This window comes from Prionailurus viverrinus, chromosome B2, assembly GCF_022837055.1.
Source record: "Prionailurus viverrinus isolate Anna chromosome B2, UM_Priviv_1.0, whole genome shotgun sequence".
In the NCBI taxonomy this organism is placed as follows: domain Eukaryota; kingdom Metazoa; phylum Chordata; class Mammalia; order Carnivora; family Felidae; genus Prionailurus; species Prionailurus viverrinus.
Window position 1 is genome coordinate 143,257,126 of NC_062565.1, and position 20,260 is coordinate 143,277,385.

The 20,260-nt window shown below is 42.0% G+C and overlaps 1 protein-coding gene and 1 non-coding gene across 7 annotated transcripts in view; both read left to right on the plus strand.

Annotated features, from left to right (window-relative positions):
* TULP4 (TUB like protein 4) overlaps nucleotides 1-20,260 on the plus strand; it is a 260,270-nt gene that overhangs the window by 173,647 nt on the left and 66,363 nt on the right. For all 6 annotated transcript variants that reach the window (XR_007152147.1, XR_007152148.1, XM_047858551.1 and 3 more), the window contains one exon: nucleotides 855-1,016. Coding sequence is in view for 4 of the 6 variants with exons in the window: in XM_047858551.1 (XP_047714507.1) it covers nucleotides 855-1,016 (162 nt within the window). In the remaining 2 variants the exon portion in view is untranslated. The remainder of the gene's footprint in view (nucleotides 1-854; nucleotides 1,017-20,260) is intronic.
* On the plus strand, nucleotides 8,095-8,201 carry LOC125166905 (U6 spliceosomal RNA). Its single transcript, XR_007152610.1, has one exon. It is a non-coding gene; the product is annotated as a U6 spliceosomal RNA (small nuclear RNA).

Genomic DNA, 20,260 nt, shown 5'->3' on the forward strand with positions numbered 1-20,260 from the left:
TTGAGGAAGTCAGTAGAAGCAATTTACTTCATTAATAGATTAAAAGATTTTTTAAATGGGCTTATTTGAATAAATACAATGAACGCATCAAACAACACCCAAGTATGTGTAATTTTTCCAGTTAAATTATCATTATTTTTTTACTTTAGAGAGAGTCTCTAGAGAGCATGAGCAAGGGAGAGGGGTAGAGGGAAAGACAGAGAATCTTAAGCAGATCCACGCTTAGCGTGGAGTCCAATACAGGGTTTGATCCCATGACCCTGGGATCGTGACCTGAGGCAAAATCAAGAGTCAGATGCTCAGCCGACTGAGCCACCCAGGCACCCCTAAGTTATTTTTTCATTTTGATTAAGGGAATATTATTAGCAAGGCTGAGGACGGTATATAACCAAAAACTGAGAACTTTCCTATTTTGATAGGTGACCCAGAGACACTAATGGCAAATCTGTTACCAGAGGTGGGAGACCATAGAACAATGGTAAAAAGCAAGGACACTGGATCCATACAACCCTGGGTCATCCTTAACACTGCCATTCACCTTGTGTATGATCAAGGATAAGTTACTTATCCCCTCTGTGTCTGTTTTCTCTGGAAAATGGGCATGATAATCCCTCCCATGAACAAAGCTTGAAGAATTAACATGTGTGAAACACTTAGCTCTTCACTGACACTTGCTTTTCAAATGAGGTCTTTTGTATTATATGTTAGTGTTACAGTACATATGATGTATTTATGCACTGTTCTCTTTAAGACCATCTAACTCTTAGCCAAAGGCTAAGTTAATGACTATAGCCTTTGCTAAAAGTGCTTTCCCTTTCAGATTAATTGACATCGTGTCTATGTGTGTCTCAAAGGTGAGTGATTTCACATGGAGCCACGATGGAACTCAAGCACTTATTTCATATCGAGATGGGTTTGTCCTGGTTGGTTCTGTCAGCGGACAAAGACACTGGTCATCTGAGATAAACCTGGAGAGTCAAATCACATGTGGCATATGGACTCCTGATGACCAACAGGTAAAGCCTCTTGATTATGGGTGTGTAAGGAATGTTAAAACCATGTGAGCTGAGGAGGAAATGAATTGATTGCATACAGTCATATAGGGAAGGGAATGGGGAGGGGGAAGCTGACTCAGAAGCCTCTTAAAGAATCACGAAGGTAAACAACAGTGAATGTGTCCAGGTAAAAATTAAAACTTTAAGTGAACCATAGATGGGAGAAATAATATTTCCCACCAAATGGTGGGAAACATTTTAATTATGGAAAATATTCATACAGATGTACTTTTTAATGTTTTTATTTATTCTTGAGAGAGGGAGGGAAGAGAGAGCAAGAGCAGGGGAGGGGCAGAGAGAGAGAGGGAGACACAGAATCCGAAGCAGGCTCCAAGCTCCAAGCTGTCAGCAGAGAGCCCAACGCGGGGCGCAAACTCACAAAGCATGAGCTCATGACCTGAGCTGAAGTTGACGTTTAACAAACTGAGCCGACCAGGCGCCCCCAGATGTACTTTTAAATCTGTGTAAATAGCCAGTTGGTAAATGGATAATGGGCATAATGATTCACAAAAGAAGTTCAACTAGTCAGTAATCATATGGTGGAAAAATATACATTTTCAGGAAAAAAATGCAAAACAACATAGGAAATAGTTTCACTTATTAGCAAAAAAATAATAAAATGGTACAGGTGATTTCCTGGTTAATGATAAGAGTTCAGTTAAAGGATTCTTACCATTGCTGGTAATAATGTCTATTACCTTTAGGGAAGGAATTTGGCAGAATATGTCAGAAGTCTAAAAAAATTATTGTCCACTTTGACCTGGTAATATACTTTAGGAATTTATCTAAAAACAAAAAGGAAAAAAATAAAAGTTACAGTCATTAAAACATTATTTGTGATAGTTAAAATTTGGCAACAGCCTACTTGTCTAAAAATAAAAAGTAAACTGGTATTACCACTTAAAGGATTATACAGTTTAAGTTCAGGAAATTATGGATTGTGGTTACAAAGACAGTGTAATAATCTGGAAGAGTTCTTATGATATAATGTTGAGGGGAAAAATCAGGATATGAAATGGTGTATGTGGTATAAGATTATCACGTCATTAAACAACCAAAAGAAACCCATCCATTTACTTAAAAGACCTGAAAGGAAACAAAACACACCACAGGTAGGTTGTTTTATAGTGATGAGCTTTGGGGTCATTTTCTAAAATTCGTTTTAAAACCCATTTTAAAATTTTCTTTAATGTATCTGTTTTACTTTCAAGATAAAATAATATAGAATAACCTAATAAAATTGTATATTGATAATTCATTTTTTTAACGTTTATTTCATTTTGAGAGTGAGGGCATGTACGTGCACACGAGCGGGAAAGGGGCAAAGAGAGAGAAGAGGGAGGATCCCAAGCAGGCTCTGCACTGTCAGGACAGAGCCCGATGTGAGATCCTGACCTGAGCCGAAATCAAGAACAGACACTTAACTGACTGAGACAGTGAGGCACCTCTGATAATTCATTTTTAAATAAAAAATAATAATAATTTATTTTTTACAAATGGTGCCGGAGGTCAGCTCCAGCAACCAGGGGTTCCCGAAGGAAGAACGGCATTGGTGAAAATAAAACTCAAATAAAAACAAAAAATAAAAATGGACACAGACAACAGCAGTGTGTTGAACTGGCCGATTTATTGTAGCAAACTTGGCATTATATTTGCTAGTGATTTCCCTGTGGCATATGTCATCTATGTTTTTCTAACATTACCTAACTTTGAAAATGTTCCTCTGTGTAATCAACCTTTAAGAAATAACATGGCGATTCCCCCCTAATTTTCCCGCATACCCTTTGATTATTGATTAATTTCTTACATTATTCCATTATGCATCTGTGTTTATAATCTACAAAGCATTTGCTTTGCTGTTCTCGTGAAAGGCCCTCCGTTTCTCAACACCTCAAGTGGAACAGTTACAGGGACATGACCTCCTAACCACATGAGGCCAGAACAATGTGTTTGCCTCGGTCCGAGGTGTCAGAAAGGGGCCGAAAAAGCCTTAGAAACCTATGCCTCATACATTCTCAGAGAGACAGTGCACCTAGGAATTAATGAACCATTCTATACCTTAACCGACTAGGTTCAGTCATCATCTGGAATGCCTCCGGGGGCCAGGTGGGCCTAGGGGTTGAAGTCACCCGTGCCCAGAGATACACTCCTTAGTTGCCGGAGTGAGGCTTTCAAATCCATATGTCTCTCCTTTATAGTCCCTCTTTGCTGGCAAATGCATGAGACTATCCTTCCTGTAAGTAGAGGAGTCTCCATAGGGGATGGCAAGGGCTAAACGTAAGGCCGCACGATTTCTTGCGGAACCTCATTTTCTTCCCTAATGGTTCTTTTCCCAGAGGGCCTGCCGAGGGCAATTCCCCAACAGACAATACCCCAGGTACTTTAATAAGGCCACATTACCTAAAAGCAGGAGTACAAGAAGCGTCACTGTCGCTGGGCTGCCCTGCAGTCACCAATCCGTCCACAGCCAGGGCCCTGCCACTCAGGCTGGGATAGCTCGGCTTCCAGCAAAAGGGAAAAGCTTTGTAAATACAAAGCTTGTGTTTTCCAAATACAGCAAAATCCATAAAGTGCCAGGACATTTCATAGCAGAGATTTTAGTTTAATGTTGATAAAAGCAAGCATTAGTATAATAAGGAACGATAACTTTCAGTTTTGAGTCTTATTTCTTTTCGTTCTTTTTTTTTTTAACTGAATTGCTCTCTACTAATCACTAAACATTTCTTGCTTCCGTTTTTTTTTTTTTTCAAATAAAAATGGTCAATATTTTTTTCTTTCTTCTCAAAATGACTATTATGGGAGCTACAAAGAAATAGTTTCAACACATTTCTTCCACGCCCCCCCCCCACCAGTCTCCTAATTATCCAGAGGCATATGTGTGTGTCTGTATGAAGCACTTGAATTTATTGTGCCCTTGTGGTTTTGTAGGTTTTTACTGCTCCTGGAATCAGCTGAAGAAGCCTGCTGCAGCCCACTCAGCAGCCTTGCACAGACACCCCTCCCTGCACCTCTCCTCCTCTGTTCAGGGTAGGGGGGTGGTGAATTATTTCCTGCCTGTTTCCCAGGGCTTTTGTAATGATCAAATGAGGGAACAGATGTGAAAGTACTTAAAAATATGTAAGTGGAAGTCTTGGCTTTGCATTCTTCCCTTGCCTATAGGGGTGGAACCTGGGAGGCTCATGTCATAGTCCCCTGATGAGCTGTGTCTGCCAGTATCCCTAACATACAGCATACAGGGAATGTGACAGTCACAGGACCCAGACATGCTGGGGACACGGTGGGTGAGACTTGGCACCTGCCTTTGAGATGGTGGGGGCCAGATGAGACAGACCCACAAACATCCTGTGCTCTGTCCTGACAAAGTTACCTGTGTAGCAGGCAGCATGGTGTCGTGGGCATGAAGGGGGCAGCTGGGCTACAGTTTTAATTTTTTTTAATGTTTGTTTATTTTTGAGAAAGAGAGAGAGAAAGAAAACATGAGTGGGGGAGGGGCAGAGAGAGAGGGAGACAGAATCCAAAGCAGGTTCCAGGCTCTGAGCTGTGTCAGCACAGAGCCCCACATGGGGCTCAAACTCATGAACCAGGAGATCAAGACCTGAGCTCAAGTCGGATGCTTAACCAACCGAGCCACCCAGGCGCCCCATGGACTGCAGTTTGAAGCCAGGCTAAGACACTTGGGCTTGGCTCTGTAGACCTGTCTGTAGGACCAGAGCGTGACTTAGGCCCGTGTTTGGTCTCCTGGTCCACAAGCTCTCTCTGAAGGATTGCGTTTACCGGTTCTGTATTTGGCCTGATGGGTGGGATTTCACTCAGGACAGTGCTGTACTTGCTACCTCTCAGAAAGGATGCAGACCACTGAAGCAACAAGGGTCCTTGTAAGAATTGAAAAGGGCGAAGAGATATATGGGGTACTCCATCAATCACATTTGAACTGAGACATGGAAAAATAAAATTCCTTCCTCCATGTTTGTCACTCTTTCATATCTCTTGCTCGGTTTGAAAATTATTAATGAAAAAAGACAATTTGTAATGTAGTGTCCTGAGCTCTTACATTGGGAGTTGGTGTTTAAAGCTCTGCCTCCTCCAACTCAGGGTGTGTCTTCCCTTCTCCTGGAGAACCTCCTGCACTTCATGTAGAGTAAAACACCATCCAGGATGAAGCTGCCTCCTCACATCTTGAGATAGTTCTAATCATACAGGATTTTAGGCTGCTTCCTAACTTTTTAAAATAAAAGGAGTACTATTTGACAAGTGAGTTAGATAAGAGTCTAGCTGTTTTCCTACTTGTGTATTTTTCTTTTTATATATATGTGTGTGTGTGTGTGTGTGTGTGTGTGTGTGTGTTTTAATGTTTGTTTATTTTTGAAAGGGACAGAGAGAGCATGAGCAGGGGAGGGGTAGAGAGAGAGGGAGAAGGAGAGGGAGAGAATCCCAAGCAGGCTCCACGCTGTCAGCACAGAGCCCAACGTGGGGCTTGAACTCATGAGGTGTGAGATGATGACCCAAGCTGAAACCAAGAGTCGGACACTTAACTGACTGAGCCACTCAGGTGCCCAACACTTTTGGGGTTTATAGACTAAATCCTAGATGGAAATTGGCAACCCTTTTCCTGGAAAAATGTGCATGTGCACATAACATGATTATATGTGTCACTTTGCATAGAATGTTGGGTGGGAGTTCATAGGATTCCATTCATGAACTGACCCCTTTACATCCTGATCTAGACAGTTTAGAGGTGACCTTTGGGATAATCCTTCCTGGCTTTCTGTTATTCATATATTCAAACATTACAGAAAATTGAGAGAATATACTTGCCTTAAATTCAGCAACTAATATTTTGCCATATTTATGTATGCTCTCCTCCTCTTCCTCTGCTTGCCTTCCATTCTCCCTCTCTCTTCATACATGCACACATTTTTTGTAGTACTGTTTTTGAACATCAGTTATAGACATTATGACACGTCACCCCAAAACATTTCAATATGCTTGTCCTAAGAATAAGTTCATTCTCCTACATTTTAACCCCCAGGAAATTAGCAGTGATGTTAGCTGGTACCCAGGCGCTCTTCATAGCTCTCCAATTGTTACAAGAATGAGTTTTGTAGGTTTTTTTCCTTTTTTTTTAATTTATTTTTTTTTTGTTATTTAGAACCAAGATCTAAGTTGTATACAGCAATTGTTTATTATGTCTTGAGTCTAGAAAAGTTTCCTCTTTTTTTCTTTTTTAAATGACATTGCCTTTCTAACAAGTTTAGTGTGGTTACCTTGTAGAATATTCCACACTCTGGACTTGCACAGTTGTTTACCCATAGTATCATTTAATTTCTACTGGCCTCTGTATTTTCTGTCAATGGGAAGTTAGGTTGAGATTAAATTTGGATTAAATAGTTTTGGTAAGAATAGTTAATAGGTGATACCTTATCATTTACACTGAGCCACATTAAGAAGTGTATAATGTCATGTTATCCCACTGAGGGTTGCTGATTCTGATGGAACCTTTGTAAAAACAAGACTAGTTTTTCATAGCATGTTCTTAATTTCATTTATACTTACAGCGATTTTTTTTTCCCCAAGTGATGTGTTTCATTTTAGGCTAAAATTTATCTTCCATTAAATTGCAAGAAGGAAATATGATCCTACTTGTAGTTTATATAGTAGGTAAAGACTGTCTTAGTCTCCTCAGGCTGTTGTAACAATTCTGCTGGCTGGAGGGCTTAAGCAACAGACATTTCTCTCTCAGAGTTCCAGAGGATGGAAGTTCAAGATCAGGCGTTGGCAGGTCTGGTTTCTCATGAAGCCTCTCTCCTTGGCTTGCAGGTGGCCACCATCTTTCTGTGACCTCATGTGACCTTTCTTGTGTATGCTCATCCCTGGTATCTCTTCCTTTTTGTATAAGGACACCAGTCCCACTGGTTTTCGGCCCTATCCCTATGACCTCATTTAACCTTAATTACCTTACCTTTTTACAGGCTGTGTCTCCAAATACTGTCACATTAGAGATTAAGCCTTCAGTATATGAATTTTGAGTAGGATACAAACATTCGGTTCTTAACGGCCTTATAAAAAATATGAGTTGTCAAAAAATATTTTGAAGAATAGAAAATTCACAGAAAAGACACATAAATTCAGCTTGATAAACTTGAGATGTATTTATAAATAGAACAGTATTTGTAGGGCTTGGGAGAAACAACAAATGGTGTAAATAGAAAATGTCAGAGAAATAAATATAAATATGGGGAAAAAATATCTGTGGGTCCCAAGTTGGTCAAGAATAATGCAGCAGTGAAGCTTTTGCCATTACTAAGAAACACCCAGCATCACAACAGAGTGCTGTAGGAGGAGGATGCTTGGTCCCCTGTACATTCTCCAGGGGTCTAGGGGAACACCATGCCTCTTGATACAGGAAACTGCTTTGAAACATACACACTCACATGTATCCATCCTGTATTCTTTGAGTCTTAGGTGAACATGAGTTCACTTTGAGAGCCTTTGAACCAGAAAAAGTTGTTGAGAAGTTGAGGTACATTTCCATCAGGAAAGGTGGAGATGCCAGCACGTGATCCAGTGTGTGTGGGCATGAGCTAGGCTCTCCTAGAACAGTGAACATCCGGTGGATCTGTGTCCATGGAAGATGGGATGGAAGGAAAAATCCTCAGACTCTCATCTCAGGAATTTAGGTTGGATGAGGAAGAGTTTTGTGGTTCCTGTTCTGAGTGAAAGGGCACACCTAAACTACAGGAAGAAAGCTCTAGCTCCCACCCCTCTTGGGAGAACACCTCACAAGAAGAAAGCTCCCCAGAACCCCTCTGCCATGGGCACAAGGAGGCCTGCAGAGAACTACTTTTCAGGCTAGTGGTTCGTTTTTCTCTTTCTGGGTCTCCCTTCTCTACCACAGCTCCTGTAGTTTGATGTGTGAACCATTTGGATTTATTTTAAGGGGATCCCAAGGCATGGAAACTGTGTACATGTTAGGGAAGTTAGCAGTACTCGTTGTCACTCACAGTGCAGTCCCCAGATCAGATGCCATGTAGTTCATCTAGTGCCCACTTCGGCAGCACACATACTAAAATTGGAATGATCCAGAGTGGATTAGCATGACCTCTGTGCCAGGATAACATACAAATGCATGTGGGTCGTCCGGGCCTTGCAGCTTCCTCCCTGACTCGGTGGTCCTTTTCAGGGATCTCAGTCCTCGACTGTTGGCCTTTCTTTCCAGCTGCTCCTGCTTTCTGCTCTGACAGAGCTGTCTCTCTCCCCAGGCCCCCAGAGCCACAGAATCCTTGCCCCACGTGAAGCCTGTCCTCCAAGCAGCCTGGGGCTTCACTTTGCCCCCTCCCACACTGTCCTCTCCAACTCTGACCGAGGCGTCTGTGACCCCAGTCCGCATTTCCAGGCCTCGCTCATGCTTTCTGGACACTGCTCTCCCCCAGCCTACAGCGAGGCCTGGGTTGTCACATCCACACCCCCACACCCTGCTCCTGGAAGCCCTCCTGTGCTCATTCCTCCTCCTCACCTGGTCCACTTGTCTAGGGCTCCAACATGGCGTTTTTCCCTTTTTCTCTCCTTTGGGCTGATTTCTCCCACTGCCACGGCCTGTCAGCTCCCACCTGAGTATGCAGGCTCCCCGAGCTGCGTTCTGTGTGCACCGTCTGTCCCTCCCGCTGAGCTGGCTGCCTGCCTGGACCCCACTTAATCCAGCGTGGGCCCCGCTTAGCACGGCAGTCTTCTTCCCTGCCCTCTCTTCTGTTGCTGACCACTCACACTGGACTTGCCCTCCTCCTTGGCTTCAGCCTCCTCTTGGTCACCAAGGCCTGGTGATTCCACTTCTTAAATACTTCCGTGTCAGGGATGATTTATTTGTATTTACATGTTAAAGATGGTTATGTTCAAACCAGCTCAAGTGCAGGTGTCTAAGCTCTCACACACCTTGCACTCTGTAACAGGACTGCTCGATTTGGTGACTTACAGGTTCTTCCCACTGTCCCTCTTCTCCAGCTTTGTTCCCTGGCTGGTTCCCTCTGTTCCTCGGTGGCTGCTTCTGCCGCACTGGGCTGCCTCCTTCCTGGTTCCCGTGTGGTAAGGGAAGGAGTGACTTTTCAGGTTGTTGAAGTTATTGTTTGTTTGTTTGTTTGTTTGTTTATTGACTTACTTTTGAGAGACAGAGCATGAGTGGGGGAGGGGCAGAGAGAGAGAGGGAGACAGAATCTGAAGCAGGCTCCAGGGTCCGAGCTGTCAGCACAGAGCTTGACGCAGGGGCTCGAACTCACGAACCGCGAGATCATGACCTGAGCCAAAGTCGGACACTCAACTGACTGAACGACACAGCTGCCTCGTCGTTGAAGTTAAAGATCTCCCTTTGCCTGTAGCAGTAGCTTGCAGACTGTGGAGCTGCCTTCCTGGGGCAAGGGATGGAGGGGGCTCCTGGGAGGAGAGGGCAGGACCACTCTGCTTCTGCCTGTGTTAGATGCGAATTTGGGCTTGTGTCTTAACATTTTGTTTTTGAGGGAAAATCTATAAGATAAACATATGAGTCTGGTTCCTCTCTATACAATCTGGTCCCTTTCTAACTTTATGTTTACTAGCTTTTGTTAAATACCTGTAGTTTTTGTTGCTTATTTATTTTTTTAGAGAACACAAGCACGGGAAGGGCAGAGGGAGAGGAAGAATCCCAAGCAAGCTCCACACAGTCAGCACGGAGCCTGACACATGACTCTATCCCACGACCCTGGGATCATGACCTGAGCACAAATCGAGTTGGATGCTCAACTGACTGAGCCACCCAGGTGCCCCAAAGAGCTGTAGTTTTTAAAAGTCAAATAGTACTAGTAGACTTATAATGAAAAAAGTTTAAAACACACAGGCACCTTTTAGTTCCCAGTGCTATCCTTCACACTTTGATTCCTATTCCCCTATTTCCCCTCCCCGAGTCCCACTCCAGTTTCAACTTTCTGACTCCCGCTCCGATTCCCACTCCCCAATTCCTACTCTGCTTCTCACTCTGATTCCTACTCCCCGTTTCCCACTCTCTGATTCCCACTCCCTAACTCCTGCTCCCGGATTCCCACTCCCTGTGGCAGGCACTTTTTATTTTAACTCTTTGTGTTTCTCTCCATATTTCTGAATTAAAGGCTTGTTCTGTCTGATCTTGACTGTTGAGCCTCAGGTGTTCTCTACTAACTTCCTACCTGAAAAATGAGAAGTTGGTTGTCTTGGAATACCCCTTTCTGTACGCAGCCTTATTCTCTCCCACGCCCCGCTTCCCTGCGTGCTCCTGTCTCCACAGTTGGTGGTCAGTGTTCCATGGTGAACATGGGATTCATAGACAATTGGCACATACAACCAAGGTTGAATGGCTGCCTCGTGAGTCCTTGGCTTTGCCCACAGTTAGTAAAGTTGCCTTATTTACTGTTTATTTGTCTGGGTACCAATCAGATTAATCCCTACACTCTCCAAAATATTAGAAACCTTTCGGAATATATTCCACCACTCAGGAGATGGTTTTCTGGTGCTGTTCCTCCCATGGCCCTTGGGCCCCCGCGCCAACAGCACAGCTAGTAGGTACCCTGGGCGTTGGTTCCCTTGTCTCCCCTGGTATGGGATCATGCACTATTTCCGGGATCATGCACTTTTATTTTGTGGTTTGGTGGTACCCTCTTTTGGTGGAACATGTCTTCTGGGTATTGGAAATTTTAAGACATTTGGTTTATATGTCTCCTCCCTTGTTTAGCTGGGACATGGCAATCCCTTTGCAACTCATTCTTTTAGCTCTTTGGTATTTTCTCTTTCTGGATATCTTACTACTCAGATATTGTCCTTCTAGATTGATGATCTGATTTTAATATCTTTTCTCTCCCAGTTTCTTTTCTTTGCCTGCTTATGCTATTTTCTGGGCAATGTCTTCCAAGTTTTCTTTGACCTTCAAAAAATTAATGGTGTTTTTAATTTTTTAAGAACTCTTTTTTGTTTTCTGGTTGTGCTTTAAAAAAAAGAGCATTGGGGTGCATGGGTGGCTCAGTTGGTTAAGCATCCGACTTCGGCTCAGGTCATGATCTCACAGTTCGTGGGTTCAGCCCCATATTGGGCTATGCTGACAGCACAGAGCCTGGAGCCCACTCTAAGTTCTGTGTCTCCCTCTCTCTCTCTGCCTCTCCCCCACTCACACTGTCTCTCTCTCTCAAAAATAAAATAAAACATTAAAAGAAAATTAAAAATAGCATCATATTCATATTTCACAGAGGATGAAACAATATAAAGATATTAATTGGAGATTCTGAAGTATCCCTCTGTATTCTTCACCATCTTTTTCCTTCAGGTTCTTTCTGGCTTTGTTTTGGCTGCTTTTTCATATTAGATGATTTTCTCACATGTCTGGGTGGTCTTTGGTCATCTCATATTTTAGAGGTGGAGACTAAAAAATGACCTGGACACTGGGGTGCGGGGGTGGTGGTGCTGCTAAGTGATGGGCTTCACTGCGAGGCAGTGCCTGGGCCTGTCCTTCTGCACGTACCTTACCTAGTGACTGCGGTGGGCTCGTTTCTCACTTTGAGTTGCTGGTGTTTTACTGTAGGCCCCTGAGCTGTGTGTGTGTCTGGCCCCTCGCCCTGGGCTTCCATTTAGCCCCTCCAGGGGATCAGACAATGTGCACCTGCTGTCTGTGTGGATGGGAGAAGACATGTGAAACTTTGCCTGTTCTTTCTCCGTACTTCCACCCTCACCTCCACCTGGGGAAGGGTCTCTGGCTTCCATGGCACAAATCAGCTTACTCCTTATCTTGTAACTTGCTGTGGGATTGGGCCTTTACTTGCTCTGGTCTGTTTGGTCACTCACCATGTGTCCATCTGCTGTCCAGTTTCTAGATGTTGGCTTCTCTGCCTGCTGACCTCCTCTCTCCAGCTCTCTGTTAGAGTTTCACACTCATTACTGTCAATTAAGTGGGATTTGGGAAGGCATCCAGGCCATCATGTGACCTCTCTTAGCTCTGTAGCCTTCTCTCTGGCCGCCGTTCCCCTACATACTAGCCTCAGTGGGCTACTTTGGTTTCCTGAATTCGTATTGCTTTCTTGCCTTTGCACATGATGTTCCTTCTGCCCTTGCCCCTTGTCTGTCCAGGGAGGGTCCACCCATCCTTGAAGACTCTTCACAGTCTGCCCTTTCCTCTGCTCCCCACCCAGGCAGAGTTAGTCAGTCTGGCTCGCTAGCCAGGTGCTCCAGGAGCACCTCCTGTGTGCCAAGAGCACATTCTGTAACATTTTCCACATTCTGTAGTAACTGTTGGTTGGGTGTTTTCTTCCTTACCAGATGTGAGGGCAGGGACCACGCCTCATTCTTCCCTGTAGCCAGGCGTCCTCAGGGCAGTAGCTTCGGCAAGTAGGGAGTGAGGGAAGAATGCTTTGTGTGGAACTGCCAGCCTCTCTCCTCTCTGTGCCTGGAGACAGTGAAGTCCATGGCCTTGCCCAAGAAATGCCACTTCCCTCCCATCCCCAACTACCACACACACGCATGAGAGAAATTCCTGGTTTGCCCTGCACATCCTGCCCCAGGAGCACCCAGCATTAGGTTTTCATTCATACTGTTTTATATAGAAAATACTGTTTTATGCAGGGGTTTTCACATCTGCCAGTATTGGTGTGGAGATTTCATTAGTTTTGGCTGATTAGATACAGGCATTTTTTATTTTCTCATTTTTCAGGATATATGGTTATCCCTCCTTAAAAAAGCAGTTTGAATGGGGATCCTAATATCTGAATTCTTCCTACTCCAATCCAAAGCAGTTTCTGAATGTGAATTGACAGTTTAATCCTAACACATGGTATGGAAAATCCAGCTCGGTGAGAATTGTTAGATATTAGGCTACCCTGCCAAGAAAATACACGTGATCTCCTGGGATGAAAGCGTTTGCAAGATGACTCTTTCTGTCTCCTGGCTTGGTGCCCTGCTGTGCTGCCTGAGGTCAGCAGGCTAGACCTGACGGCACCTTAACAGATCACCTGCCCTAAGACTCCTTTCCCCCTTTTCTTCCTGTGTCCTGTCTGGCCCCTCTTACTCCACAGTAATGACAGTTTTTATATATCCTGAGCCAACAGCCTTTTTTGTGTTGTAATTCTGAAATTCTTCTCTTTATCTAGTGTGCCTGTTACGTATATCCATGATGAACATCCTAAATTATGTTTATAGCCACAAGAAGGAAACTGTAAGCCTCATTTCCTTTAATGAGGACACAATTCAGTGTTTTTTTTTTAAAAAAACCATAAAGTCAAATGCTTATTGTTCACCAGTTTTGGTAGTACATATAATTAACTACTTCATAGAGTTTATCCAGACAACAAAAGATAACAAACCATGGTTAAATTATATGGCAGAGGATATTGTGTGATGATCATGAACTTAGAAAATACATCATGAGCACAGTCCCATACAATAAAGGGGAGAGACCTAGAGCTTTAAAAACACATTTTCAGGACGCCTGGATGGCTCAGTCGATTATGCATCTGACTCTTGATATTGGCTCAGGTCATTATTTCATGGTCATGTGATCAAGCCCCACATCAGGCTCCTTGCTGAGCATGGAGCCTGCTTGGGATTCTGTGTCTTCCCCGTCCTTCCCTCTACCCCGCTCGTGCTCACTTGCTCTCACATTCTCTCTCTCTCAAAATAAATGAACTTTAAAAAAGATAAAAATGTTTAAAAAACTACATTTTCTTCTCCAGAGTATATACAGATGGTCCCCAACTTAAAACAGTTTGACTTACGATACTTTGATTGTTTGTTAAAAATCTTTATTTACAGCTTCTGTCATTAACATAGTTCCTATGTGTTGCATCTGTTTTTGTTTTTGTTTTTTTAATTTAAATTCAAGTTAGTTAACATGCAGTGTAGTCTTGCTTTCAGGAGTAGAGCCCAGTGATTCATCACTGGCATATAATACCTTCATGTAATACCCAGTGGTCATCCCAACAAGTGCCCTCTTTAATACCCATCACCCATTTAACCCCACCCCCACCCACCTCCCCTCCAGCAACCCTCAGTTTGTCCTCTGTATTGAAGAGTCTCTTATGGTTTGCCTCCCTCTCTGTTTTTATCTTATTTTTCCTTCCCTTCCCCTATGTTCATCTGTTGTGTTTCTTAAATTCCACATATGAGCGAAATCATATGATACCTGTCTTTCTCTAATTTTGACTTTATAATATTGCAAAGGCGATATGCATTCAGTAGAAACCATATTTCAAATTTTGAATTAAAAATTTTAATTTTTCCCGGGCTAGTGCAGCCCTCTCCTGCTGCTGCCGCGCAGGAGCTGTGGCTCCCAGTTAGCCAGCCGTTCAGTCACAAGGGCGGGTGACTGATAATGCTGGCAGCCCTTCTGCACTCGTACGGCCATTCTGGCTTTCCTTTCAGTACAGTGTTGAATAAAGTACAGAGATTCAACACTCCGTTATAAAATAAGTTTTGTGTTAGATGATTTTGCTCAACTGTGAAGTAGTATAAGTGTTCTGAGCACGTTTAAGATACAACATCACAGGCTAAGGTATGATGTCCAATAGGTGAGTTGTATTATATGCATTTTCGACTCAGGATATGTTCAACTTATGATGGGTTTATAGGAATGCATACCCCCTGGGGTGGGGGTGGGGGTAAGTCGAGGAAGGTCTGCATAGCCACAGTCTTACAAGTGAAAACTATGATTTCAGTGGATACATATTATACTTGACCTTCAATTACAATAAATAACCAGTGGTTTCTCCTTTGGAGTGTTTTGTTAGGAAAAAAATATTTGTCACATAGCTGGAATATGTCAAGTATTTGCTCCAGATGTTCACAGTCCTAATGAAATACAGGTATACTTCACTTCATGTAGTAGATACAAAAATGTAGGTGAGCCGAATTTTTGTAATCATGATTATATTTTAATATCCACATAAAGGAGTCCTCTCTATTTAAAAGAATATTCAGTAGAAATTGTCCTTGTTTAGAAGGCAGTTGTTTGGGGGCGCCTGGGTGGCTCAGTCGGTTAAGCGTCCGACTTCGGCTCAGGTCATGATCTCGCGGTCCGTGAGTTTGAGCCCCGCGTCGGGCCCTGTGCTGACAGCTCGGAGCCTGGAGCCTGTTTCCGATTCTGTGTCTCCCTCTCTCTCTGCCCCTCCCCCGTTCATGCTCTGTCTCTCTCTGTCTCAAAAATCAATAAACGTTGGAAAAACAAATTTTTAAAAGAAGGCAGTTGTTTGTGTGAAATGAGATTTCTTCACCTAATACATCTTTTTACTAAATGTCTAGGCTTAGTTTTCCATGACTAGAGGTAATATTTGTTTATAAACACTAAAACTCTTTTTAAAAGAAGGAGGTCTCTTTTTTTTAATGTTTCATATATTTTTGAGAGAGAGAGCATGAGCAGAGGAGGGGCAGAGAGAAAGGGAGACACAGAATCCAAAGTAGGCCCTAGGCTCTGAACTGTCGGCACAGAGCCCAATGCGGGGCTCGAACTCACAGACTGTTGAGATCAGGACCTGAGCCGAATTTGGACACTTAACCAACTGAGCCACCCAGGCGCCCCCAAAGAAGGAGGTCTTAAATAATTAAATAGCAAATATAAGTGGGGCGACATCATGTCCTCTACCCTCTGCTCTGGTGTGTTATCATTTTGTTGCTTTTGTGTTTTTTGACCTAGGAAGAGGGAAGGTGTATTCTTTTTGCTTTTGCATACAAAGGGTAGATCCCAAGCCTCTTCTTGGCAGCTGAAAGGAAATTTTCCACATCATGTGGTTCGTTCTGATCTGATCTGTGGCATCTGCTGATGTGATCGGTGATCCCAAGTCCAGCAGTGTTTGTACACCACCTTTAAATCCTGCTGGTGCCCCAAGGGGGACAGCAACGAGAAAAATCACTGAAAGTACCCATCGTACCTTTTGTTTTTATGTACACACTTTGCAAAACATATGACGCTTATTTCCCATTTGGAGGAGAGTGTAGTCAGGACTGGGGTAGGTAGTGTAGCAGGGTCATTAAAGGTCAGTGCAGGCCTTTTAATTGATGTAGTTCAAAGAATTTACAAACTACAAATTTTACATCGTTACTATATGACATCTTTTCAAAGATAGTAATTGATGAAAAAGAGACTAGCATAGATACTAATGAAAACTTTAACACATTAGTCAGTTGACAACCGTAATTATTCGTTTACTTTTTAAGTGAAAGGTTATGATTGAAGTACCAAGATGGAACTCAAGAAGATTTGCTAATTCCCCGGTATTCTAAGTGATAAATAATCCTGTAGAGTTTTTTTAATTAGGTAGTTTTTAAACTTTGATTAGGAAAAAAGCAGTAGCATATCAAAAATAAATAGAGGGGTGCCTGGGTGGCTCAGTCTGTTGAGCGTCTGACTTCAGCTCAGGTCATGATCTCACGGTTTGTGAGTTCAAGCCCCGCATCTGGCTGTGTGCTGATGGCTCAGAGCCTGAAGCTGGCTTTGGATTCTGTGTCTCCCTCTTCTCTCTTCCCCTCCCCTACTTATGTGCGCACCCTCTCTGTCTCTCTCTGTCTCTCTCTCTCTGTCTCTCTGTCTCTCTCTCAATAACAAATACTTTTTAAAAAGAAATAACATCAATTCCTCCTTTATTAAAAAAAATAGTAAATAGAATAAAGAACCTTTGTATATTTTGCCACATTTGCTTTTTTATCCCTTTATTTTTTTTTTTAACTTGCTGTACTTAAAGTAAATCCCTAATAGCATGAGTTACTTCATTATAAACCTCTTCAGAATGTGGCATTTCCTTCCATAGCCACAGAGCCATGCTCACACCTCCTCTCTAATTTGAAGAAGGCTCTTGTCAGATTGCAGTAAATAACTTGGATTAGCCCATGGCTTTAAAGGAGGACATCTGGGGGCGCCTGGGTGGCGCAGTCGGTTAAGCGTCCGACTTCAGCCAGGTCATGATCTCGTGGTCCGTGAGTTCGAGCCCCGCGTCAGGCTCTGGGCTGATGGCTCAGAGCCTGGAGCCTGTTTCCGATTCTGTGTCTCCCTCTCTCTCTGCCCCTCCCCCGTTCATGCTCTGTCTCTCTCTGTCCCAAAAATAAATAAACGTTAAAAAAAAAAAAAAATTTAAAAGGAGGACATCTGTTGAATCAGAGGAGATGGATATTCATTCTGAAGTTTTACTTTGTCTCACACTATAAGATAGGAAAAGATTTATAAAGGAAACTTTAAAAAGTATTGTAAAAACTCTGCTTTCTCAGCTAAAAAAGTGATGTTGTATAAATGTAAATGGCTGATATTTGACATACAACTAATGACTACCTCATAGATGATGCCAACTCTTTGCTAGAATAAAAGTCAAATTTAACGAAACCAAATTAAAAAGAATCACAGTATATTATTTGCAAAGACGGTTTATTCACCATGAGAAAATATTTCCCTTTGCTGGCCCATTAAGTGCTGGTGTTTGGAGTGACTCCACTGACTGTGCCTAGTCCTCCATCTGGACCTTTAAGGTAATAATTATAGGTGCTATATTGGTTTAGCTTCACTGGAAAGATTTTAAAGCCATTGTGTTCAGCACAACAAGAAAGAAACATGGAGATCTCTCTCACACAAGTTCTTGTACTCAAATAATTTATCATTATTGTTTAATATCCACCAACTCACTAGAATAACATCACAGTGATCCGTTTCTATGGTGAACACCCTCAGTTGTGAGTGGACTGTAAGTAGGTTAAAGGACCTATGGAGTAGAGCTCCTACCTAGCAGTTTGTGGGAACAACTTTGAAATTAGATTTAAATCTAAACCACTGGAAAGAGTGATTTTCTTTCTTGCCCCTCCATTAGATTTTCTCATGACTTTTTATTAGTGTATACTGCAAAAGGGAAACCCATTTTATCTTAAGCCCTAAACGGAACACATATAAGAATGGTTTTTGCCAAAATAGGCAGGGAGGATGTGAGTAACAAGGAAAATAATGGAAACCTACTTAGGAAAGGAAATCAGATGGCCTCCCACCCTTCATGGCTATCTTTATGCAACTACTGATACTGTTTGGTTTTTTTTTTTTTTTTGGTTTTTCCTTTTTGTTATTCTGGACGTTCTGTTGAGCTCTTTATAGGAGAAAATAGCTTTCTTTAGCAAAAACAGGTGCAGCTACTGTGTTTATACTTTCTTTGTCAATGCTATTTTGGTTGACTGAAAATGGTAATTAAGATGTTTAAAAATTACGTTGCTCTTTGTTTTCTCTGGACACATATCATTGATGAATCACTGTACAGAACACACAGTATAGATAGATTATAAAATATATTAAATAAAAAAACATTTCTTGAAATTTATATTTAACAATATAATTTAAGAATGAAAGATGGGAGGCAGTTATTCATATAAATGGATTATTAGGTATGTCTTTTAAAGAATATGTTGGGCAGGAGCAGCATGAGCAAGGTGTCTGAATAGCAAGCCCTGGACCCTCCTTTCCTTATTAGCAAATACACCAAATCAATAATACACAGACCAGCTCCCTTTGTAAAAAATCCAGAAACTAGTTGAAAGACTCCTGCACCCCTGGTTAAATGTGAAATCAGCCACATCAAAGCTGGTAGGAAAATTCAAGATACCCTCTTGCCATAATCACTACTCCCAGCAAAGTATAATAGGACTGAGAGAAAAACCCCAGCTCTCAGCTTCTTCCTGGGAAGAAAAGGGAAGAACTGAACTATACGTGCAACATTCTGATTTTTTTCTGGGTGCAGCTGAGGCACTGGCTTCCGTCTCACCTGCCTCAAAGAGCTAACAGCATGCCGGGGGCCACTGAGATAGTGTTTGAATTAGTATGGCAGTACTCATTACAGCCTCTCCCCCTGGCCCAGTGCAGAGTGAGCAAGAGAGGAAAAGAAGGACAAAACGACTATAAGATTGGCATAAAACAATGAATAAGATGGCAATAGTAAGTTCTTTCTTATCAATAATTACTTTAAATGTAAATGAATTAAACTCCCCAGTAAGAAGACGTGGAGTAGCTGAATGGATTAAAAAAGCCAAGGTCCAACCATATGTTGCCTGTAGGAGACTCACTTTAGATTTAGGGTCATATGTATGCCGAAAGTAAAAGGATGGAAAAAGATAACTCCACGCACATGTTAACCAAAAGACAGCAACGGTGACTGTATTTATATCAGACAAAATAGACTTTGTCAGAAACTGTCACAAGAGACAAAGACATTATATAATGGAAAAAGGGCCAATTCACTTGGAAGATAGAACAATTATATATGTATGCATGGAACATCAGAGAACCTAAATACATAAAACACTGATGAAGCAAACACTGACAGCACTGAAAGGAGAAATAAGCAGCAATATATATTGTAATGGTAGGAGAGTTCACGGCTCCTCTTTCAGTACCAGACAGTATATCCAGACAGAAAATCCGTAAAGAAGCAGTGGACTTTAACAACGCTATAAACCAAGTGGACCTAACAGACCTATATAGAACATTTCACTCAACAGAAGCAGAACATACATTCTTCTGAAGCACACGAAGAACTTTCTCCAGAATAGATCATGTGTTGGGTCACAAAACATGTCTTAACAAATTTAAGAAAATTGAAATTAGGTATCTTTTTCAATCACAATGGAATGAAACTAGAAGTGAATAGTATCGGTAATATTGGAAAATTCACAAATATGTGAAAATTTAAGAACGTACCCCTGATTAACCAAATGGGCCAGTGAGGAAACTGAAAGGAAAATTAGAAAATACCTTGAAACTAATGAAAATGAAAACACAACCTGCCAAAACTTACGGGATGCAGCAAAAGTTGCACTAAGAGGGACATTTATATCAATAAATACTGACAATAAAGAAAAGAAGAAAGATCTGAAACAATCTAACTTTACAACTCAAGGAACTAGAAAAAGAACAGACTCAGGCCAAGTTAGAAGGAAGGAAATACTAAGGTTTTCAGCAAAAATAAAATGAAATGGAAAACAGAAAAATAAAAAAATGAAACTAAGAGTTGATTTTTTGAAAAGATCAATAAAACTGACAAAACTTTAGACTAAGTTAAAAAAGAGATGACTCAGGTAAAATTAAATGAAAACAAACAAAACAAAAAAATCAGAAACGAAAGAGGAGGGTCCCCTGGCTGGCTCATTCAGTAGAATGTGTGACAATTTTTTTTTTTAACGTTTATTTATTTTTGAGACAGAGACAGAGCATGGACGGG